This window comes from Anas platyrhynchos, chromosome 2 (assembly GCF_047663525.1).
Source record: "Anas platyrhynchos isolate ZD024472 breed Pekin duck chromosome 2, IASCAAS_PekinDuck_T2T, whole genome shotgun sequence".
Classification (NCBI taxonomy): Eukaryota; Metazoa; Chordata; class Aves; order Anseriformes; family Anatidae; genus Anas; species Anas platyrhynchos.
Window position 1 is genome coordinate 73,570,113 of NC_092588.1, and position 25,720 is coordinate 73,595,832.

Here is a 25,720-nt window from a genome sequence, read left to right on the forward strand (position 1 = left end):
TTTTAAGAGCTTAAGAGATTCCTTAAAATCACAAAACTGCAGAGTCTGTTTCAATGGATCATTCACTGTGGTTTATTACAGCTAATTGACTGCTCACTTGCTGAAGACTTTGTTTCACACAATCCATTCTTAATCTCATGGCACTTAAAAAATTAATGAATCAGACTGACTGATGAGTATATCTTCATTAGAAAATATATGCATTTATATATAGATATGTGCAACATGGGTAATGAAAGACAGAAAAGAACTTTGAGAAACAAACAAAAAAGAAGAAGTTAAGAAACTACAGAAAAGGTCTAAAAACTAAGCTGAACTTTCTGTTAGATTAGGTATATTTCTGTGAGATAACAAATCCTGTAATATTGCTTGGCTGCTTTAAAGTTTCCTGAGTTGATTACGTTACCTCTGAAATTAACATATTTACTTACAAAAAAGTGATACTAATATTCAGACTATCCCCATAAATTTTATTGAAACAGAATTCCAGAAAGGAAAATAAAAAAAAAAAAAGGGGGGTGTAAAACTTTGTACCTGCTTTGTACTTCAGAAGAACATCCCAGATACTACGACGGGAACATGGATCTACTCCACTAGTGGGCTCATCTAGAATAACTGTCTTTGAGTTTCCAATGAAGGAGATTGCAACTGACAGCCTCCTTTTCATTCCCCCAGAAAGGGCTCCAACATGTTTGTCCTGATGCTCCAATAAATCCACATCTTCCAGAGCTCTGAAATAAGAGTAGAGAAGCTTGAGCAATTTTGTAAAAGCTTTCCAGTTACATGTCCACCCAGAGCAGAATTACCAAAAAAATTGTAAATGAAAGATAACACAACACTACTGTGACTGATTATAGAGTTTGGTGACAAAAAATAATAAGAAAAAAAAAAAAGTGAGCTCTAATTTCTACCTACAAAGCCCATCACCACCCGAAATATAATCTCTGAAATAGTATTATGCAGGATAAGAACAGAGAATAATTTTGAAATTAAGTCAAACAGAATAAATACTAGCTTGTCCACTGACTACAGCAAACACTAGATTATAGCTTCTTAAACCATGGGTAAAGATGGTTATTTTCACAACTCAAACAGTGCTTCAGTTTTTGCAACTACATAAACAGCTTAAAAAACGCCTGTAGACATTTGAACACTGGAAGTAAATAATAGGGTATTTTTTTTTTTGGTTGTTTTTGTTTTTGTTTTTTTGTTTTGTTTGTTTTGTTTTTTGTAACACTGCTTTTTTCTTCTCTTATTTTATTTTATTTTTTTTTTTTTAAGGCATGTTCCTGTGAAGTAAACAGATTAACAGTCCCCAGATAAGACAACACTACCTCATGTAACTCAATCCAATCTGTCTGGAGGTTCCATGTACTGCCTGTTCAGCCTTGGCCCTTCACTGATCTCACAGCTGAGCAGGGTGTGGACACATATCCACTAAAGACAGCACTGAAAGACCACCAATTCATTTTTCATCACACTGACTATCCAGTTATTGACCAAAAAGCTGTCAGTTGCTATCAACATGGCAAGCAAAATATAAAAGGATCAACAGTTCTAAAGTAATCTCCTGAATCATCTGAGTGAACATGCAACTTAAACCATGCTGTTTACACTGAGCAAGTTTTTCATTTTTAAGGAAACAGACCTGTATAGTTGTTTTACAAATATATAATGCATGAAAATGACTCTTAATCTCTTTAAAAGCCATCTTCTTTTTTTTCTTAATAAAAGCATTTTTTTCACTGTTTTGTTATTTTCCTATTTTTTATGAAGTATTTTAAGGTATTCATTGTCTTAATAAAATACAATAAAATTTTCTTAGTGGCAAGGCCTGCAGAGTCCAGAGTATCCTTATGTGCCATTACTAAAACAGAGTGCTACTGAAATTACAGCTGAGCAGTCTAAGTACAATAAAATACAGAATATTATTTTGCATAAATTGTAACCAGACTCTGTTTCATTTTCCCTTGTTGTTCTAGGGAGTTGTTTTTAGAGAGACTGTAGTGTCCCATGCCAGAGATTTTTCATATCAAAATTTTCAAGTAACAGATTTTTATAACAGCTGCTAAAAAGAAAGGCCGCTTTGCTTCAAATGAGTCTACGAATGCCTAGTTGGACATTACAGAGAAGTCCCATCAACTTGATATCTCCATTGACACGTGGAAGCACTCAGCCCTCCACACAGGCTAGCCTGCCTCAGAAGGTAAACAGAAAGCATTTCCACTGGCACAGTATTAAAAAGGCATACATTTTGTTACTAAATTTCAAACAATGCATTTTGCTATTGGTGAACAAGATTTCACCTTGTAGAGTTTACTAATAGTTTAATATACATGATGCAAAGACAAGATCCAGTCCTATAGCAAATTAGCAGCAGCCTAGAGACACTACCGAACATTCTCAGCCTGACAAGTGGCAAATCCTGTGAGGTCATGTCAAAGCTCTGGCTTGTTTTTCCTATTGTATTGTTTGTTTTTAAACTCTTTCACTTAAAAATAAATAAATAAATAAATAAATAAATAAAATTGAGAAAGGAAAGACAAATATCTGTTAAAAAGATTGTAACAAACACTGCCTTCAGCTGCCCTTTCAGGTCTTCTAATCTTCCCTCTACTGCAGGTGAGAGAATACAAGATAATAAATAAAGTCAGTGTTGACTTATCTGAAAACTCATGATGAAAACAGTTGAGTTTCCATCTGCCTATCCAGCAACAGCAAGTACCTCCAGGAGGGAGGTAAGGCAGACAGCATGAGGCAGGAACCACTACAGCTGTAACTATCCTCACTCCTGTCAAAACATGATTACCTGATGGTTCTGTGTACCAAGTTTCTAACATCAACAGTTTCACTACAAATATATGAACGTAAAGGTTAGAAACTAGGAAATCTGTTTTCAAGGTATGATTTCAGAACACAGAGTGTGATAAAAACTCACGGAAATCAACCCTGCAGTTTCTAGTTACTTCTATTTGCAATTTTGCTTTAGCACTTTTGTTCAAGTGGTTTTCAATAGACACTACTGATTTACTTGACAGATTTAAACACACAAAAGGAAGACTCTTACCCACTGACTTGCTGGTTCAACTGTTTGTTTGTCCAGTCAGGTGCCTTCACTGATCCGTAAAGCAGTAGATGTTCTCGCACTGTTAGTATGTTGAACAGGACATCATACTGTGGGCAAACACCCAGCTCTGTCCTGATTGTAGCCAGATCAGTCCGTATGTCCTTTCCATTAATAATAATGGTGCCAGAGCTAGGTGGATACAGACCAGTCAACAGTGATCTGTAATAAGGAGAGAAAAAAAAAAAAAAGGCAAAATGATGTAATGACACTATTACATAGCCCACACTTGGATTTCCTATGGCATGTCCAAGCATCATTGAGCAACACCAATGCAACTGAACATTAATTATAGGAATACTGCTGATGTGTTTGTGGTTGTTGTTGCTTTAAATCAGCAACTCAACAGTCCTTCATTTCCTCTACTTCCAGAAAAAAAGCCATTTTTCCCAGCCAGATATAACAGTCCATTATTTCCTTTTCCACTTTTGCATTCTAGCTGATGAGTTATTCCTAGTGGGGCCCATCCTGCATCACTGATTTCAGTAAAGTTGATCAAAAGTAACATAAAGGTAGAAATATATGGACTTCTTAATAGAGACATTTTTAAATGCCATTTTTATTTTATTTCAGTCTCTGGCCACCTGTTAGAAAGCCCCTTGCAACATCTAGGAAAAAGGCACAACAACCCTTAAGTTTCCCACACTATGTGATAGAAGTGGACATAGGATGCCAGAAAAGAGCGCTTTCATGAGATGTCTTCATTTCCACAGCCAAACATACTCAGCTGCTATTGAAGCTGCTTCTGAACAACTACATCATCATATTTGTGGCACAAATGACCCAATTTGCTATTCATTGCATTGCTTTATATAGCTAGAGCTTCCACATTTCATGTGCTCTGGGATAATATTTATTAAAAACAAAACAAAACAAAACAAAAAAAAAAAAAAAAAAAAAAGAGGAAAAAGTTCAGAGGCATTCTGAAGTAAGAAAGCATATCATAGGCCAGAGGGGATGATAATACCATTAACTGGCAGACTTACATAACTGTTGTTTTGCCAGCTCCATTAGGTCCCAAGAGCGCTGTTATTTGACCTCTGTGGAAAGTGAGGCTGAGATCTTTAACAGCAGCCTTCTGGCCATCCACATGCTCCTTGGTGAGAGACAACAGCACAACACCAATGGTAGCTCCTTCTGTGCAAGCGCCTTTCCAGCCTGGAGGTACTGAGTCTGTAAGAGTAAAAGCAGCAGATCAAGAGATCGCTGAATCGAAACATATATATAAGGGGAATAACAAGTTAACTTAAACCCTGCTGCCATTTACCAGAAACAGGAACAGATGTTCAGATGCTTTGAACTCACATAAACTCCACTGAAATCAGAGATACTGTGCCAGTTAATATTTTCTAAGAATTTGGCCAATTTGCAGTTTTAAAAAGCAACCTAACACAACTATGCCAAGTTGGATACATGTCCACACACGTCTATAGTCATAAAAAAGACGTGTATTTCCAGTAGAAAAAAAAAAAATAATAAAAACACTAATAACCATCTTGCATAAATCATTGTTTTATGTTAATAAATATGTGAAAACTGTGTCAAATACTATATACATATATAGAGAGAGACAATCATTTCATATAACATTAACATAATATTAACAGGTATAGCTAGTTAATCCTCTGAATTCCCTCAGTCAATAAAGCAAAGCAGATCTCTTCATGAAATGATTCAGAGCAGCAGTCCGGTTTAAACATAATTCAAGGTCTTCCATTTAAGTAGATATCCAGCATTTTTCTAGCCATGAGGTAACCAGGCTCAGCAAACTGACCACGTGACCCAGATCAAGATGTCTTCTTCTGTCAGGAGAAAGGTTGGCACAGGTATCTCTACTTTCCAAACATAAGCATAGTCAGTTACCATCCCCCTACATACATGATTAACATGTAATATTTTACTGACTCACTACAATTGAAGAATCTGGCAGTGAGATTTTTTATTTTTTTTTAAATAAAGTTAGGTAAAAGTGGAATGTTACTCCAAAAAAAAATTAACTTAATATGGACGACAATTATGAGGGGGGAGAATTATGTATAACACACATATATATATCTAAACAGAGATTATGAATTCAAGGATTGGTTTAGGCTGTGAATTAAAAACGTTTTTACTCATTCCACAACCATTTCTAGGTCTAGAGAGAACTTTTGCCAGAAGTGCAAGGCATTACCACCTACTGTGACATTTCTCATGTTCTTCTACTCATGAAACTCACTTCCAGTTAGCTTCTCTATCTTTCAGTCAGGATATTAAACCGATCAAAACACATCATTCTTGCCCTTTCCATTGCTTCCTACATTTTTGATCACATCTTGGAACTCAACAGATAAGTACAGAGCCAGCCTCAGACAATGCATCTCAAGCAAGCTTCAGATGGAGAGCTCCAAATTATTTGCAAACAGTAGATGACTTATCCTGAGAGAAGCAGTTCCAGCATTGAGGTCTCTGTCAGCCCATCTCTGACTGTATTTCCAGTTTGTAAGATATCTCATCTCTGATTTTCAAAGTAATTTCCACTCCTACTGAACTGGCTCTTAGCTGTGCTCTTCAAATCACATGCAGGGGGCTTGCACAGGAGCAAGTCACTTTGCTGTTTGAAGCTATTTGTCCTTGAATCCATTTATCCCATTACCAGTACAATAAATCTCAATACTCATGAAATGGGGAACATTCCTTTGCATGCGTGGCAGTGTTGGAGTCTGCATACAGCCAATTTAGGTTACAAGCATGTGATGTGTATCAGTAAGTGGAGAAGTGAGAATAACATATCCACAAAGTTGTATGACACTTTGGTGGCTTGCGCCAAAAACCATGCTAGTAACTTCTCAGGCAGAGGAGTTTTTCCCTGTTTCTACAGTGGGTGTGGAGTACACAGTGGGAAACACTCTTCATTTAAAAAAAAAAGAGTCTTCATTTTAAGTAAGGATCAAAGACTATCTTCTCAATAAAATTGAATTGTTCCGAATTGTAGATACTCTGGCACAATTTATATGGATAGTTTATCCAAAAATGTTTGAAAGAACCTCAGAACTTTATGAAATTAGCACTACTCTGAGAGGCATCAACCCATAAAACTGCTGAGTCATTCAGTTTCTTCACCTATGCTACAGAAAACTGGATCTTTTACAAGCTACAGTAACTTCTAAAATACAGCCCACAGTGACTCATCATGTTGTTCTAAAGCCCCAAGAGGGTATACCTGTAGAAGAGGGTGACTTACTCCTTCACTCACAAACTGTAAATGAAAAGTGAGAAAGTCCTTAAAGAAACCCCAGGGAGGGGGGGGGGGGGGGGAGGTTGTAATTAAATTAAATTAAATAATTAATTTTAAACAACTAAATAGAGACATAGTAGAGCAGTGAACATAACTGAAGGCAGATAAAAACGTCGTTACTGTAATAGTCACTTTTTAAATAGAAGGCTAAGAAACGGAGGCAGAAAAAGCAGTGATAACAGAAGAGGAAAATAAGAAATAGAAAGGAAATGGAACAAAATTATATTGTCCATTTAAAGAAGCAGATAGAAAGAGCAGAAAAGGAGGAAGAAAATTGAGCTGCCACAAAAAAAAGGAAAAAAAAAAAAAGAAAAAAAAGAAAAACATTATTTATAAAGCACAAGGCTTTTCAGATTCAGTAACAGTATGAAAAGGTGTAAAGAACTTCAGCAGAGCCTAACACGGCAAAGTAACAATACAGGTACAGGATGAACTCAAGAGTTACTTATTTTACATATTCTTTAAGAGTTTTCATAACTCTTCATAGACAATAGTTTTAGTTGAACCATTCAAGCATTACAAGTGACAGCACAATTAAAAGTTAGTATATATTGTTGATAGTATACACTAAGCAATGGAAAAGAGAAAGAAACAAGATCTAAAAACATATGATATAGGACCCACCAATGATAGAATCATGTTGAACAAAATTAACACACTATTCAGAAGGAAAAAAAAAAATATATATATATATATATATATATATTAAAATTCTGTTATGATTACAAACCTTTTTCTTGGAAGTTTTCATTGAAGAAAAACATATTTGAATTCAGATAATGTCTTCTCATCCTCTCTGCACCACACAGGTTCTTCCAGTAGGAAACAGTAAAAGGAAAGTACCAATAGTTCCTTAATCCAAATTTTCCTAGATGAAAGAGTACAAAAGAATCAGTTGCAAAAGTCACAGTCTTTTTATATTTGTACATGGGCCACTAATATCCTAACATTACTTTTAAAAAGCTGATTAGGGCATTTAACTAGCTCAGACTCAGCTGAACTTCACAAACCTTACTAAAATGGAAAAAAATCACTTGGCTATAACACCAGATCTTGCCATAAAACCATGAAGCCTCAGTGATACTGTGCTTTACCCTATCTCCAAACCAGGTTTGCAGTGTATTAGAAGTAAGGAATTCGTAATATGTAGAGATAGACAATATAATCTTGCATACTAGAAAGAGAAAAGAAAATGAACCAAACAGCCTGCTGAGGCAAACAAATACAAAGTAGCTAGGAGAAAAGATGACATAAAATCAGAGGAAAGAAATTTCAAGCAGTTAATAGGGCATTAGGGTATGATTCAAAATGCCTCAACCAACTCAGTATTTATGAAACTTGCATAATGAAAAAAATAGCCCACTACTTTCTGCAAATATACTTGGAAGTTAATTACTTCTTTTTATGTATTGACTGACTACAGTTCACAGTCCAGACTACTGAAGATACTGTTATCATGCATTTCAAAGTCATAGTGAACTGAAAATGTTTTGTTGTTCTTGGGTTTAATCCGAAGTAGTGACAGCAGATTCACCATTTTCACACATTTTTTTTCTCCTAGACTGAGCAGTGTTATTGCAAAGTACCAACAAAGTCCTTCAAATATTTGTCATCCTTATAAACAAAACAGACTTCATGTCTGCCTACAAATTCTAGTCCATTTTTTAGCACTATTCAATACTTATTGAATAGGAAGACCCAGTTCCTAAACGCAATCAGAGAGTTTTGGCACATCAAAACCTCAAATCAAAGATGTTTTGTTTTACTTGCATACAATAAGAAAAGTCAAATCTATTCGTTGCATTCAATAACTCCTCTATGAATGCTTCAAAACCATATAATATGAAACCTATGATCTTACCAGGAACAATATTGCTGAAATACCAGCCACCTATAGAATACAAAATGGAGTCAAATAACATCATCCAGCAGGTCAGTCCAAAGGTCATGTATCCTCCTTGTGCCAGTGGCTGGTACACATTATTCCACTGAATTCCTGGTAGTAGGAGTAGTAATAATAATAATTTTAAAAGGTCAAAACTAAATCAGTACAGCATTAAAGATCACAAACTCACCACCAACCAACTCTTCTGTGTATTTAAGCACTGACAGAAAAAAAAAAAAAGAAAAGAATGTAGGTAATAACAGTAATCCTAATGAATAGAAATGAATTACTATGCCTCTCAAGTCTCTGTTTAGAACAGCAGGTGACACTGCTGCTGAGAAAATGCAGAGAAGTTGATGTAGAAAAGGCTATTTATGAAGTTTTAGATGGCCCTTAATTTGGCAATAGAAAAAGAATTATGACTATGACAAAATGAGGCACTGACCTCTTCAATAAATCGGGCTTTAGGACATACTGCTGATATTACAAAGAAACAGGTTACACTAAGATTTCTATAATGCTAAACCTGAAAACTGAGAATTCTAAGAAGCAAGTATTTCTGTGCACTGACTGTGTTCAAACACAAACTGGAACTACAAACATACTGAGTATACTTTGTAAAAGTGCAAAAGGCATGAAAGGAAGAAAGACAGTGGAGAAAACTAGTACTACTAAAAGTTACCATATTTGTAAAAGGAAAAGTAAAAAGCAACCAAATTGTACATTTACAAAAAGCATTACATTTTTCTTCTGAAAAGGGGAAAATGCTACTTTGTTTGCAGTACATTGGGTCATGATATTGATTCTGCAATTCTTTTTCTGCGATTGTCAAGAAGAGCAGTTTTTCACAAAGCACATTTTGCCCTTTATTCAGTAAGGAGGAGTTATTTTGATGGAAATGTCTGGCGTGAAATTTTAGACTTTCTGCAACTGCCTCTTCTACTCATCAACTTTTGTATCATTACAGTATTTGGCCAGTAGTTCATGGTTTGAAAAATACACTGTCATTAATATTGATCTTGCCTTAGTAGCGACAAAATAAAGGGACTACATCCTTTTCTATATTTAGATACATAAAGTAAATGTAGATATTTATCAAGGTCCCCAACATTTATTTATTACTCTTCTGTAACTTTAGCATCAACAGGGGCAGAACAGGGCTTAGGGTTCAGTGTGCACCTAGCAAGTTTCCAAATAATTTTTCTTCCTAATGCTTAAACACAACACAGTGTTCTCATACATTTCTGCACTTGCACAGTAGCTCTCAGTGGAAATTTCACCAGCTATCTCCAGGCTTACAGAGACAGGTGCACTGTTACTCAGGCTCAGTACAAAGAGTAGAAACATACAAGATATTTAACAAAGCAGACTATTTTTTTCCCTACTTTCCAGTGTAAAATGGTTAAATATTTGTTAGCATTATGTTGAGAGTAACTTACAAGGCTCTTGCTCTGTACAATATTGTTCTTATAACCTCCCCTGTATTATACACTAGTGCATGTGTGAATCCACACACGCCTCTGTATAAAACACTCTGTGGATATCCTTCAGAGAATGAGCTTTAGAGCCATCACTGACATCAGGAAGGATTCCCAACCATTTGTATTGTGGTTCTAAGCCCACTAATTTACTTCTGGAAAGTGGTACAAGCTTAACTTGTTTTTTGAGAGCATTGTTCTCCTCTCTTATGATCTATCCTGTTCACTCATTATTAGAGATATTTTATTTTTTTTCAGAATAAAGTGAAAAACATTTCCAACTGTATTTTTTAAAGAATAATAATTATTTTATTCTAATTGCAGAGCTTACCTATTTCTTGACCCTCAAAGAATGTAATGAAAAATACTCCTTGCCCAAAGGCAGTTGTAGACAGAAGACACTACAATACCAAAAGAGAAATAGAACGTGAACATCAAATAAAATACATCATTAACAACCTCCATGAAACTCGTGATATTAAAAGCAAACAATAAATAAATAGACCACTGTTTCAAATAGGCTAATAGTCATTATTTCCTTTTATGTTTTAACATTACTCCCCCACGTATCGCAGTGGCATTTGCTCCACCTTAAAGAGTTCTGCTGACCTTGTTATGAAAATTGGAAAGGATTAATCAACTTTTCACAAGTTTTAGACCATCCTAAATCTGCCACTTACACAAAACATATAATGTGTAACACTGCAACAGCATGTAAAGTAATATACTTTTATAGTAAGAGCAGTGGCCCTACTCATTTTTGTAAGACAAGAACTCAACAAGAGATAGAGGTGAAAGGAATCCATATACTTGGTACTATATGTAAATACATAATTCTTGTTCAGGGAAATAATATTTAACTTCAAAGAAGCAAAATAAATTAACCATGCTGTATCAGAAAAGTACAAAATATAAAAAGACCAAGTTCCATAATGGATAACATGGAATTATGACTGACGGTCAATCGAAAAACACTGGCAAGCTCATGAAGGCTGATGGAGAGATCCAAACCATTACTAAAATTAATAACAATTATTCAATGATAAAGTTCTGCAGTTTGAAAGTGAGCTGAAATAGTTCATTTCATCTCTCATTTTAAAATAATGCAATTAAATAAGGCTTCTGCAATATTTAATAGAAAAGACACACATCCCACCAGCTGTCTGAAGAAAGAAGTAAGAAGTATGACATAGGCTGCTACTTAGAAAAAATAATTATTGGCACAGATTACACATTTGGAAAAAAAAAAAAAAAAAAAAAAAAAGTTGATGCTAATTCCACTTACCAAGTTAACCAAGTCCCTGCCTCTTATATCCTTAAGTTTTCACCATCTCAGCTGATGGCCTCCTCCCTCTCTTCAAATTTTATCCCCTTTTGCATATGCTGCTGCATGATTTTCAATGAGTTCAGGATATCTGAAGAGTTATTTTGCAATAACAGTGATTTTAAACTATGCATATAATCTGCTGTCTACGTTTCTTTCCCAGTGGCCCAAAGGGGGGAGAGAACAAGAAAATAACCATAACAACAAAATATTCTCCTGCCTTTTTATGCCTGAATTCTGCAGTCTTACATTTTCCTTACATGTAAGCAGTCTTACATTTTGCTTACATCTAAACACATTTAGATGTGGAGCTTAGTGATATGGTCTAGTGGAGGACTGGTTACTGTTAGGTCAGAGGTTGGGCTTGGAGGTCTCTTCCAACCTAGGTGATTCTGTGATCCCTAACTACAGAAGCAGAAGCTCTTAGTTGACTAATTAATCCAATTACCTGCTGTGGAGTACGATTCATTGATTTTCATGCATGGGTCTGATGCTGCTGTCTGGTTTATGGCCATTACTGGGTCCCGCACTGTGCTCCAGGCTGTGGCCACACCTCTGCTCCTTGTGGCTCTCTGCCTGATGTTCCTGACTTTGCCCCGTATCACCTTTGCTCCTATGGTAAGGCCTAGGCCCCCTGTCACTGGGTGTTTGAGGGGCTGGCCTGTTACCCGCATCATTATAATGCCAATGGTATCACTTACATCTGTCTGTGGGCTGGGTGCCAGAGATCCCTTGGGAACTGGTGTCTCTTGTGCCACTGGCACTATCCCTCCACCCATGACACCTCTCCTTCTGGTCAGGTGCTTCACTGGACTGCATTGCTCTCCTTGCACACCAAGGAGACCTGCTGCTTGCCTTGCTCTTCTAGTCTTCTTCCTGCTGCACAAGACTAATCTAAATTTCCCCTCTATTTGTTCAAAGCTGTTATTTCTGGTTCCATGGCTATGCTCCCTGAAAGAGTCCCTCTCCAGCTTTCTTCTAGGCCACTTTTATGGGTAAGGTTAGGTGGCAAAAATGCAGGACCTAGCAAACTGCAGCCTTATCTACCTTGTTCCACATATTCCACATGACGTTTTCTAGCTCAGGCTCTAGCCTCTCATCAGTGTAACATAGAATCATTAAGGTTGGAAAAGACCTTCAAGGTCATCTGGTCAAACCAACACTCTGCTGCCAATGTCACCCACTAAACCATGTCCCTACGCACCAGGTCCAACCTTTCCTTGAATACCCCCAGGGACAGTGATGCCACCACTTCTCTGGGCAACCCGTTCCAATGCCTGACTGCTCTTTCTGAGAAGAAATGTCTCTTACTTGTTTGAATTGTTGCAGAGCAGTGCTTACACTGAGTCAAGGACTTTTCAGCTTCTCACACTGCCCTGCCAGTGAGGAGGCCGGGGGTGCAGCAGGAGCTGGGAGGGGACAGAAGCAGGACAGCTGACCCCAACTGGCCAAAGGGGTATTCCGCACCATGCTTGACAATTAATGTGGGGTGGCTGGCTGGGGGATAGGAGGGATACCGGCTGTTCGGGGATAGGCTGGGCATCTACCTCTTTCTTCCTTTTCTACACGACAACCACAGGCTCACCAATTCTGTTCTGGCAGTTCTTCGCTCTCCCTTCTAAATGGGTTCTGCTGTGCCATGCTCACACATCACTTTGACAGCTCTGCATGTGGTGTCTTCCCAAGCTGCACCATAATCCAGGGCATGACACCACATCCACCAGCTGGCTGAGGGAATGGTAAGAGCAGCGGTTCACTAGCACCTAACATAATCACTCCTGGGCCAGAACTAGGCAGCTGCTAGGTAATTATCATGAGTTAAGGAACAATTTCTGTAATACTAACAGCCTACCATAACCGAACTTCCTTAGTACTCTGTCTCAGGCTAAGGGTTAAACAGCTGTTGGACAAAGGAAAAGACTTTCATTTCTAGTTTAGTTATATGGAGGGTTACAGCATATCCATCTAAGAAAACAATTTAACAAAGCTAGTCCTTTTTTTGGCAGAGATCTGCACACATAATAGAAGAGCTACTAAGAGGCCAGATGAAGTACATTTTCACCACACTTCCGCAAAGAAAAGCTTAAGTTAATCATTCAAGGGTAAAGTAATCAACAGTCTAACATTTGCAACATTAGAATGCATTAGCTAGGTCTTTTGTATTTCCCGGTTTTATTAAGTTTTATTACCAGATCATGAAAAAGTTTGAAAACCACTAATTTCAGTGATCTACAATAAGTAATGAAATGAGAAGAAAATCATGTTATAACAACTAACAAGGAGAGTCATTCTTAACTGCAGAGCGTGGGAAGCTGCAAGCAAAACTCCCATTAACAGTAAATACAGCAGATTAAAAATATCCCTGAATATTTGTTAACACAGATTCACTGAGATTTCCGTGCATTAAGGAGAACCATCAGAGTTCAATTCATTTTCTCCTCCTTAGCATCCTGGGCTTACCTGCTGTTGATCACTCTCATGACTTTAATGCCATTCACAAAAAGCTTACTTTAAATTTCAGATCTGTCATGTATCTAAGCCTGTATACACTGTGAATCACAACTGAGAGTATGTAGGTAGAAGGGTATTTAGGAATGTGTCCTGTGTCGAATCATTAAGCAGACTGCTTTCCAAAGCTGACTGGTGAACAATTTTAGAAGCTGAACAGAAGTTCCTCAATTAAAGAAATTTTGAGGTGCACAGAACATTTACCATTTAAAACTATATTACTGCAACCCATAGCTTCAGAACAAATGAAAAACATACACACATAAAAAATCACCTTAGTTTTAGATCTCTATCAGGATAAAATGTGGGTCTAAGCAATTTGGTACATTAATGGTACATTAATCAAAGCAAGAGACACTGCAAGAGGAAATACAGCCATGACAATAATTCGCACATTTTTTTCTAGACCAAAAATATTAGATTCTGACAGATTATTCAGGGTAATATACCCTGCTTATATACAGCTATTGAAGAACTAAAGCTAGATAACTTCTAGAATATCACTCCAATTCAAAATATCCTGACATGCTATTTACTGAATAATTGGATACATCTACAATAATATCACAAGTTTTTCTCCATACAGTTAATGACTTAAATGACCAGTATGCTATCAGAGAACAGTAACATTATAAATATTTTGAAGTCAAAATATTAAGAGACATTATGAGCATGAGGGATAAAACTTCCTTATTTTGTTTTGTTTTTGTTTTTTGGTAGGTTTATACAAAATTTCCCTGAAAATTTATATTTGATTTCTTTCTATGTTCAAAACTTTTGGTCAGTTCAATACCTAGTAAAGAATGACTTATTTCCAGTGAAACACAAAAGCAAAAATAAATAAATAAATAAATAAATAATAGTCTAAAGTATCAAAACTATGGAAATCCATGGTATGGTTGGAGAATAAAAATTAGAAAAGGAAAATAAATATTTACCATTATAATTTGCTTGATGAAACTCAGCTGATTCTGCAAGACCAACAAAACTATGTAAGGTAAAAAACTGATCATATACACAAGGCTGGCACACAGAGCTGCTGTATTGGCACTGCTAAAAAATGCTCCCAAAAAATAGCTTAACATAATAACTGTCACTCCAAAATCCAGGAGGAAAAGGAAAATGAGGAAGCCATTGCTATAAGCAAAGATACCGCTTGCTTTCAAAATGATGGCCAGGGCACTGCTGCTTATTGTGAGCACAATTAAATTCTCCAGAAACCAGGCAAAGAAATGAATGGCTGGATGTACTCCCATTGTCTTCATATACTGTAAGACAATACAGCAGACAGACTTAAAGTTAGGACACAATATTTCCTGTAAAGGAAATATAGACCTGTATAAATTCCCCCCCCCCATCCCCCCATCCCCCCCCCCCCCCCCCAAAAAAAAAGAAGGGAAAAGAAAGAAAAAAAAATATTTACAAGGTTCCATTCATTATCAAACAGAATTCAGATTTGTGTGTATTAAGAAATAACATGAGACAGTCTTTCTATATGCTTAGCACCTGCTAAGACTAGTTGTTGATATAGCTGAAATAGTTTTGTCTCACTTTTTCTGTCATCCTGTCATCCTCCCTTAAATTCTTGAAAGCTACATAGTACATGGGAACTTTTTAATTTGGCTTATGAAGGTTTATATTAGTCCACATACAGCAAAACATGAAAAAAATAAAGTCCAAAATAAAAAACATTCTAAACACAAAGCCTCATTTTAAATAAGTTTCCTGATTCAAATTTTATGATTTTTTTTTTTGCTTGTTGCTTTTTGTCTCTTTGAAAATATTTGCACACTACGATGGCCGATGCTCAAACTCAAAGCAGCAGCGTTTTGAATCTGAGTTGCCAGTTAGAATCTGAACTTACTGCCAAGAGAAAAACGAAGAAAAAAAGAAAAAAACAGCTGCATTTATGAGTACACAAAAGTACCTAAATGTTAAAGTATTTTGGTACACTAATAAATACATTTTATTTTCAGATACTCAGCTCTCTCTTACCTCTTCAAGATGAATTTCTCTTTCATAAACCAGCTTGCGAACCATGCCAGCAACAGAAACCATCCATGTTAACATCATCATAAGTGGGAAAAAAAAACCTATATTGTTCAAGAATCTATGGAAGAATATATATGCAGTATTGTTAGCTCCCATGCATAAAAGATTTTTTTAGTAGTTTGCTAATAGCTTAATACCGTGACTATTCTCAAAGTATACATAAAATAGGACCTGTCATGAGCGATAAGATTTATTTTTATTCAGGTCAGGTGATTCACTTATTTTTCATGCAACAAGCTAAATATGTGCATTAGTACTATAAATTTTATTTCCATGTGTCAGCAACAGAGCTGATGTAATCTGTCTTCCAGGTGATGAGGCTTCTTTCATAGTCAAACAGAATTCAGATTTATGCATAATAAGCAATAGCATGAAACAGTCAACTTTTGCTCCATTGGTACGTTTTCTCACCATTAACTAATTTTACATTCTAATACTCAGGATGTTATGATGATTTTACAAAAAAACAATCCTACACTTTTTCTTTTGTTCAAATCAACTTTGCAGCATATTTCATCACATACTGGGGACAAATTCTATGTTTTCACACAGGACAATTGATAATAGAAAGGGTGTTTCTTTGAACATTGTATTAGTTGCATAACGTATTCACAGTCTTTGTCCAGCAGACTACTCTGACCAAAGTATAGCTGTAAACAGCCTGTAAGGGGTCATTTGGCAGACTGAAGTTGCATAACATTTTGTCACCTCTTCTCTTAACATTTGTTGTTTTGGTATCAAACACATTCATTCAGTTCTACGCTAGAAAATGCACTTATCCATTACTAAGACCTGGTAGCTTCCTAAGTCCTCTAAGCGTTAACCCAATAAGAATTCTATAATTGAATTAAGAAGCAGAAAATTTACTTACAGGTCACTGGTATGACAAGGGTAAGGCATGGCTTGCACCTGAATTGCTGGCTCTGAGATATCTGACCCTGTCTGAACTGAAATGATTGCCCTTTCAATCATGTCTTGAATAGGAATAAAGATATGGTTATATTTAAACCCATCAGCTGGCAGCTTCTGGGGGTGAGATTTCCACACTGGGTTCTTAATCAAATCCGTTCTCATGCTGTAGAGAACGCTGGTTCTAATTGTATATGAAATGTGCCACGGAAGGAGATTTCCAAAATCTGGCGTCTTGTTCTTTGGTGCATTGAAGATGATACCTGACACAAGAAGAAAAAACATTTCATGCTCAAGCCTATATGACGCGTTATTTACATAGATAACTCCTGGACAATTATCATATGACAGTAGGATACACTCACCTGTTAGAGCAGGTCTTTTAATATTTCCTGCCCCCCAACTCAAGAATGGTAGGTTTCATGGACACCTATGTTATATAATTCCTATTTATTCACAAAATATATGAGTTTGCAACAATCCTTTTTACGTGAGAAAATTCCTTCTGAGATTTGTCTTTTTGAGTTGTAGCTTATCATCTTTATATACAGATTTAACCCTGTTTTATATACAGATTTTTGGGAAACTGATCCCAATTCCACATGTAAAAGCACTACAACAAAATTTGTCCACCAAAGGATTACAAACCCTGGAAGTGGGTGACAAAGAAAACAATACCAACCCACTAAAATTAGCTTTGATTTCTTAATTTCTGAGTCAATAACATAAATTCTGCTTTAACATAGCAGAATTTGCATGATTATCTTCTCTAGCTCAGTAAAATTGTGAGTAAAAGCTGTATCTGTAGCTGGAGAGATTCAAATGTAGCTGGAGAGAGTCAAATACAGTAAGTTGGTTGTATTTTCTTTCAGAATGACCAAGACATTCTAGGATTTTTTGAGGAATGTGAGAAAATGATCTTTTTTCCTTAGAAAAGGAAAATGATCTCTCTGACCACTAGGCTCTCAGAAAGACATCGTAGAATAATTTACTCTGCTGTAAAGACTTTTTTTTCAAATTAATTTTCCCATTTATGCAAGCATTTAGTTTTCTGAAACATTCTTCCCTCTTTTTTAGAAAGACTATATGCAACTCAAAGCTGCTTATGCGAGGAGAGAAAATGTGTAGCAAGAAAAACATTCCTGTCTTCTAAACTCTTCTGTCCAATTAATTGATTCACAACAATAAGAATGTAATGCAAAGGATAGACAGTTTAATCCCAATGAGGAAAAGAAATAACCTCAGTTGCCTAAGAACTAATTTACTCAGAATAAACAATTTTTCTAAGTTGTTGGTTTAAGAACATACAATTTACTTTTATTTTTTATTTTTTCCCTCCTTTTTGCAAAGCCAAGAATATTAAAATTAAAATTCAAAATGAGAAAAAACAGGTGATCTTGTCCTAAGTAGTTGAGTTTCCCCAGTAGTGTATATTTTTATTCCATTTTAAGCTTTTATGACTCTGCTTTTCAACATTTCATGAGAAACAACAGACTCCGAGGATTCATTTGACATTTCCACAATTAAAACGTCCTTAGTCTTTACTGCATATATTATAGAAATCAAATGTTGGGGAATATCTCTAAGTTAGATGTGCTGTATTTTGCCTATATTATGTGTGTTTTAATACATACTTTGGAATTGTGCAAGTTTAACCTCTTATCAACAGACAACAACTAAAGTCTGATGTTTTCTGTAATTACACATTTTAAATAAGATACTTACTAGCCAAAAAGTTATTTTGCTGCATGAGTTCATGAGCTTTCTCCTCCAATTTATCAACAGACTCAAAAGGCTGGAAACGATCCAGTAACACACAGGAAGAAATATTTACTATGAGATGTGACAACAGGTCAATCTGTTTACTTGCTGAGCTGTTAAGCATCTTGTCCATCATAATTTCTAAGAGGAGGAAACAAATTGGACTGCCTTAGTTTTAATGAATTAAGTGGAACAGAAAGGTATGTTCTCACTTGCACAACCTGTAGGAGAAAATATCCTTTGTGTTAAAAATAAAAGGGGGGGGGGGGGAATTAAAAATAAAACATATTGTGAATAATTGTGAACTTGTGAAAGTGTAGTTCATGTTTCAGCAGCTTTTACAAGTCTTTATCTACACTTCCCTTCAATTTCAAAACAACAAAAATATAACAAGTTCTAGAAAAAGGACTTTTAACATTTCTTCAGCCTTCTGTAACTACTTCCACAAATTAAAAAAAAGAGTTCCTGTACTACAGACAGTCTTTTTAATCTAGTAATGTATTGGCTAGCTCTTATCTTCTTGACACTACAAATATTTCAAGAAGTTCATCATATAGCGTACAAGCATCTTGATTCAAGCCCTACATTAAAAAAAAAAAAAAAAAAAAAAAATCAGAATAAAACTAGAACCTCCCATTTGACTTTGATTGTATTTACAGATCCAGGGTGAATGTATACCTTAACCAATACCGTGTTTCACCAGCACTGAACCTTTGGAGGAATCCAGATCTCCATCCATCGTTAGAGAACTGTGTTATATCCGTAAGTTTAAGAGAATAATCATAGGGACAGTATGAGCTAGAAACATTGTAAATTCATCTGGATTTAATGGAAACATCTGAATTTCTCAAGTAATAATATGTTATAAAGCATCCAACATAAGCTTTCTTCTTAGACTCACTTGAACATATAGGCCTTAAAAAGGATGGGTGATGACCTCATTTGCTAACAGTGGTGACAGACAAACCCTGGATCATCAATGTTATTTAACAGCAGCACAGGAAATATTACAACAGGAAGGCAGATAAGTGGAAAAAGATGTATGAAGTAGCCTGGGGAAGAGACACAATTACCAGTGAGAAAGTATAAAGATTAAAAGGAGTAGAAACTGAGAAACAGGTACTTTAGAATTCAGAAGACAAGCAAGCAATGACAGGGTGAATTCATGGGCTGAGAGAAAAAACAGCCTCAGACATACCATGTGTGTCTTATTTACTACAATGCTTCAGGAGTACAACAAAAAAATAAATAAATACATTGCTACCTGTTTCATCACATTAAAGAGAACAGAATATTTCTAACATTAACCCCAGGTAATAGGGTTAAGCTTTTATTTTTATATGTATGTGTCTATATTTATATATATATATATATGTAGCCTATATATAAACAAAAAAAAACATGAGACCTTTTCACCATCTGACCTTTATAAAACCTTAATTTTATATATTTAACTTAAAAATAATAATAAATTCTCTCATGAATTATACTACTGAATATTTTAACATAAGAACTAGTGTGTCTAGTTTGTGACTTCTTTGGAGTACAGCACACTTAAAATGTTTCTGGAAATAAAATATTGTACTTCACAATCTGGATGAACTGTAGTCTACAATGTATATAAAAACAGATACAATCCACAGGAAAGGTTTAGTATTAAGATGTTATTTATCTTTCATATTTCTCATTTATAAATTTAGCAAGTCAATAAAAATTTGGTGAAGCTGTTTTTATTCTTACCTTCGTAATTCGTTCTCCCACTTAGGTTGTTTAACCTACCATTAAGTAATTCAGAGGAACTATAATTGTTTTCTATGAAACTGACAAATAGAAGTGCTATTTAAGGGAAAGGTTGCAAGAAGAAAAATAGGAATAAACCAGAAAAGAGTGAATTTAGATCAGAAATTAGGAAAAAATTCTATTTACCAGATGATTGTGGTGGTGGCATAGGTTTCAGTGATTATTTTAGAGTTTTTTTTTTGCTTTCAGCTTTGTGTGTATGCATAAAACTATTTCATGACACTGAGGGCAGAAAAGGAAAAAAACAGGCAGGAAAGCTGCCTGGATTTTTTTTTTGATTTTTTATTGTTATCTTAGCCACTACATCCCAGGTCACACACAGCCCATAAGGGAGATTCCTTTGTAGTGAAAAACACTGCACATCTAGAAGTCACTGAAGAAGGACAAGTGGGAGACTCAGGGAATAAGGATGCAAAAAGAAGGCCCTGCCACTCAACCATCTCCCTTTGTGCCTCTTGAGAGGTCCATAAAACTGCTCCCAGCAAGAAGCTCAGGCTCTAGCAGGACAGGTTTTATATAAAATTGGTTACACCAAGGAGATTATTGAAAATTGCTGGGTTGGAAGGCAAGCATAGAGAAACAGAGTTACCTTACCCACACAAGACTAGTTTAGAAAGTGAAGATGCATTTAAAAAGACAAATACAATATTTTCTGCCCCCGATTCAATATTTACTTTGTACATGGTTACTGACACAATAACCTGCTTTAGAAACTGGTGACTTTGTGAGTTTCCCTAGTAAAATCATGTAATAGAACAGATAGAATATCAATCTACTCATTGTCCTATGAAGCTTTCCAACAAGAGTTGCAGGGTGAAGAAAATGTAGCATCATAGTGAAATAAAAAAGACACAAACACCTTGGATTTGAGCATATTTAGATGACACCTTAATGTGAGCATGGATGTAAAGCCAAGGCAACATTTGTTTTCATTGGAAGACAAAATACATAATCACACAGATTAGGTGATTTTAGAAAACTAGATCTTTGGATGGAAATAAACATATCATGAGTGATAAAACTAATAACATATGTGGATACATTTAAGAGTTTAACTGGATCCAAGCGAGATAATCACAGAACTAGAAAAACAGAGGTAGTATAAGACTAACAAAAGGTTTTTTTTAAAAAAGTCATAAAAACAGAGGTTCACAATAACAGCTGTATATGATTATAGACTAAAAATGGAAAAAAAAAAAAGCATATACAAAAAAAAATGTAAAAATAAGACATTACAGTCATTTTTCAAAAAGCCAAATGGTAAAGTGAATCTATAAGAAGAAATGTAATCAAAGTATAAATGCAGAAGAATGCTATGGCACTCTGGACCAAGATCAGTTTAACAAAGGCATAAATGCTATCATCATCTATACCCTGTATTGATTTTTCACTTTTTATATGATAATTTTATCAATTGTATTTCATTAAAGAAATTCTATTTTCATAAACTATTCTACTTAAATGATTTCCTGCATTCACAATCCAAGATTATTAACCATTTATTACAGTCGAATGTTCCTAACTGCTAAAAAACAATGTTTTGAGAAACACGTGCATGGATTTCTGTGGTTAAGTTCTCTGCAACAGTGAAGATGTACCAGATGTCTCAAAAGATCTTGGTTTCTTCTTAATGAAACGGTTTGCCCACAACCTGTTACATAGTTCCCTGTGCTAGGTCTGTATAAACAAAATACATCTATTGATCAACTAATGCATTGAGACAGTTATATTTTCAGCAGGTCTTGTAGGTTAAGAGACTTGTTCTGTTTCCCCTCCCTATGTCTTTCTGATTACATGATTCTGTTTTTATTTTAATTGTATTCGGATCCTGTTTCACAATGATGGGTGAACTGTGCTTGACCCATACTAGCCAAATGTTCAGGGGTTAAGGTAATACTCCTGAGAGATGGTAGATATAAGTTTGAGTCGCTCATGCTAAGGAGGATTCTGTAGCCAGAACTCTTAATTTCTGGATTAAATTCGGGACACTGCTTGCCATGGTTTTTGTTTGTTTGTTTGTTTTTAAAATGAAAGTGCATGCAGCTAATACTAGCCTTCAAAAACAAAGCCTTCAAACCAAGGCCATCAGTTTCAATTAAATCTTGTAACCTGTGCATACAAAATAAAAGGCAAGAACTTCAGTTCACACCAACCATGATGACATCAGCTCTGTGCAGTAGTACAATTAAAGACTGAGTACCCAACTTCAGCATTTATAAGCTCTCAGGAGCTTAAATGGCTTTTGTTGATTTCCTGCTTAGAAACAGGTACCAAAGTCCCATAAAAATTTTACTTCAGGTACATAATATTTTCTCAGTTTTGTTTTTCAGATTCAGACTTAATTCTTTAACTGTAGAGTAGAATTAGCAATCCATATTGCTGTAAAGCCTTTTTTTTTTTTTTTTTTTTTTTCCCAACAAGGGCCACACAGACACTTCATGGAGGCATCTCTGCCCTCCCCCAACACATGGCTGGAACAGATTAGTATCTGGCTTGTAATGATCCTACTGCTCACTGACAACAAACTACATGGATCTATCTTCCCTACCACTATCGTCTCCTGAGAAGCACCTAGCTCCCTTAGTGCATGACATCACGCTGTTATTACGTATTATGCTACATCTCTTTCATTCTCTCTCCATGGTCCTCGTGATCTAAACTGTTCTTAAATAACATTAGACTCTGCCTTGGTATAGACAATTCATTCTAATGCTGTCAGCAACCATTTTCTTTAGAATGGACCTACCTACTGACAGCAGGACACATTGAATGTTTTTTCTTTTATCAAACTGTTACAGTTAGTTATCAAATTTAAGTAACTTGGAGGTCTGGCTGCCAGAAGCTCAGCTCCAGAGCTAGCTAAAATGGTAGAGCCAAGTGTGGTGGTGACCACGGGGACACTGCTGGTCAGCCTCATAGTGCCCTGACTATGGACATGCTAATCTGCGCCCATATCTCCACCCACAGGGTGACATCTTGGCATGGCCACCATCCCCATGGTCCTTCTTGGCCATCCCAGGGCTGAGTGTGACCCTAGTTATTCTCTACTGACCTAAGCCTGCCCTTGTAGTCCTCTTGTAGAAACCATATCTCATTCTTTGCTGGGGTTCTGGGAGATGACAGGGAACTATTTCTCACTAAAATAAGAGATAAAGACAGATTTTGCTTGTATTGATTAAGCATACAATGTACCCAATCTGATTTTCCATTTATTTCTATTTAAAGCATATAGATTTCCCTCAAAGTTACTAAAAAATTTACTGCTACATAAGGGAACTGTAGCTACCAGGATTACTTATTCCCTCCCTCCCTTTAAACATAGCTCTTGTATTTTTAAGTCTGCCATGACAGTTTGTTACTTCTAATTCATTACCAGATTTTTCCAGTGTTTCAATATTAACCAATGAAAATTATCCACTCACACACAAAGACATTTAGAAATACAGAGACTAACTCAACAATAGAAGATAAAATCTAGTATTTTTGTTTCATCTAATCAGGTAAAATATTGAAAACTAACAGCATAGTTCTAAGTTTAAGTTAAAATTTAATAAAGGTAATCAGTACATGCACTTTCACGTACCATATACTTGCATTTTTTGAAAGAGTTTTTCCATGTCAATATCCAGGTTACTTTCTACAAAGTGCTTTACAAAATTGTTTTGAAGTGCTTCCTAAAATAAAAAGTTTTAGATGTTATGTCATGTTTGTCTTTGCAAAAGAAATACAAAATATATGTATGCATCCATGTTCAACCCCCTTATAAAGATTTCCTGCATAACACTGGAGAAATTGCTCATCTTCTCCATGTCTTCAGTCATCCACCTTTCATAGGTTAACTCCACATATTTAAAATAAACAATAGCACATATACTCCCCATTGCATAATTCACTGTCCTCCTTTACTCCAAATATTTTAACTGTGAGTCCATTCTAATATTCTTGCAACTCTCCTGGGACAGAAACTCATTTTCTTTTCCTGCAAGACTTTTGGAGCATTGAACTATTAGCACTGGCAGTAGCAAAACAAACATCTTTAAAAACTAGCAGTTGGGAATTCATTTTATATTGTTTTCGATTCGTTATCTCATTTGTCATGTTATAAGGGGAAAAAATGTATTAGCACTACAAGAGCATCCTGGCATCTGCAAGTCTCGTGCATGTATACTAGTAACATTCCCTACTTGAACTTAGAGTGACCGTTCAACTGTTCAACCAGCCATGACAGGATTCTGCTTATAGAATCACAGAAGATCCTGAGTTGGAAGGGATCCACAAGAATCATCGAGTCCAACTCCTGGCTCCACACAGGACCACATCAAAATCAGAACATGGGTCTGAGAAAGTTGTCCAAACACTTCCTGAACTCCAGCAGGCTTGGTGCTGTGACCACTGCTCTGGGGAGCCTGTCCCAGTGCCTGACCACCCTCCAGGTGCAGAACCTTTCCCTAACACCCTGACCCTCCCCTGTCCCAGCTCCATGCCATTCCCTCGGGTCCCGTCGCTGTCCCCAGAGAGCAGAGCTCAGCGCCTGCCCATCCGCTGAGGGAGCTGCAGGCCACCATGAGGCCTCTTCTCAGTCTGCTCTGCTCTGGGCTAAACAAACCACGTTACCTCAGTCCTTCTCTCCATGTTTTACCCTCTAGATCCTTCACCACCTTTGCCGACCTTGTATGAACACTTTCTAGTAACATTATGTCCTTTTTATACTGTTGTGCCCAAAACTGCACGCAGTACTTAGTTGAGGCCGCAGCAGCACAGAGCAGAGCCAGGGTATGGCCAGCCCTCCTGGCTGCCAGAGCAGCCCAATCATAACAGCCTTTCATGTCTTTCACATGTCATTTTATTGGTATATTAAAAAGGAGGAAAAAAAAAAAAGAAAAAACAAGTAGAATGGGAAAATGGGGAAAAGCCTAGTTACAAGTTAACCTTTGTTTTTATTATTATTATTTATTTATTTTAAACAGTCACTATTTCCCACATCAGTTTTTTATCAGTTGCATTCAGTGTTGGAAAAAGCAAATGACAAACACACGAGTTCCAGAAGGTATTATTTTCTCCAATCTTACATTTGTTTTAGAGAAGTGCATAAAGCTTTTACTTGTTTTATTTCCCCTATTTGCCTGGTAGTGCTGTATACTGATTTAACATTCCTTTTAAGTATTCTCAGCTCAGAATTTGGTCAGTATCATACTGTAGACTCATAAGCTAAAGCTAATCTCTCTTTTTTTCAACTCTTTTTAAACCCATAGCTAGACAGATAGGCAGCTTTACATGTATAGAAGTTCTGAATAGATCAGTTAATTGGAAAATAGGAATTCATCCCACAGTTCACCAACCTGCAGCCGTGAGACCATGAGGACATTTCCACGATTTTTAAAAATTTCAGACATCCTAAGCCATGTCTGAGAATAAGTCTTCAAGTGTTCCACAAAACCAAAAGAGGAATTCGCCTAGAAAAATGAAGATGTGGAGACAAATGAAAAAAAAAAACTGTGCATAGCAAACTATAAGAAACAGGAAGAACTTCAGATCTTCTACAACTCTTTTCCATTTCATTTGATTGTAAATTGTAACAGTATCCATGTTTTCTTTTTCAGTT

At 36.1% G+C, this 25,720-nt stretch overlaps 1 protein-coding gene across 11 annotated transcripts in view; it reads right to left on the reverse strand.

Annotated features, from left to right (window-relative positions):
- The window catches only part of ABCA13 (ATP binding cassette subfamily A member 13), a 189,818-nt gene that overhangs the window by 103,525 nt on the left and 60,573 nt on the right, over positions 1 to 25,720 (reverse strand). For all 11 annotated transcript variants that reach the window (XR_011807700.1, XM_072034942.1, XM_072034941.1 and 8 more), the window contains exons 27-38: positions 25,458 to 25,571; positions 23,702 to 23,792; positions 18,283 to 18,459; positions 16,520 to 16,820; positions 15,592 to 15,706; positions 14,535 to 14,864; positions 10,096 to 10,165; positions 8,263 to 8,397; positions 7,132 to 7,269; positions 4,111 to 4,297; positions 3,068 to 3,286; positions 535 to 731 (exon numbers count right to left, since the gene is read on the reverse strand). Coding sequence is in view for 10 of the 11 variants with exons in the window: in XM_072034942.1 (XP_071891043.1) it covers positions 535 to 731; positions 3,068 to 3,286; positions 4,111 to 4,297; positions 7,132 to 7,269; positions 8,263 to 8,397; positions 10,096 to 10,165; positions 14,535 to 14,864; positions 15,592 to 15,706; positions 16,520 to 16,820; positions 18,283 to 18,459; positions 23,702 to 23,792; positions 25,458 to 25,571 (2,074 nt within the window). In the remaining variant the exon portion in view is untranslated. The remainder of the gene's footprint in view (positions 1 to 534; positions 732 to 3,067; positions 3,287 to 4,110; positions 4,298 to 7,131; positions 7,270 to 8,262; positions 8,398 to 10,095; positions 10,166 to 14,534; positions 14,865 to 15,591; positions 15,707 to 16,519; positions 16,821 to 18,282; positions 18,460 to 23,701; positions 23,793 to 25,457; positions 25,572 to 25,720) is intronic.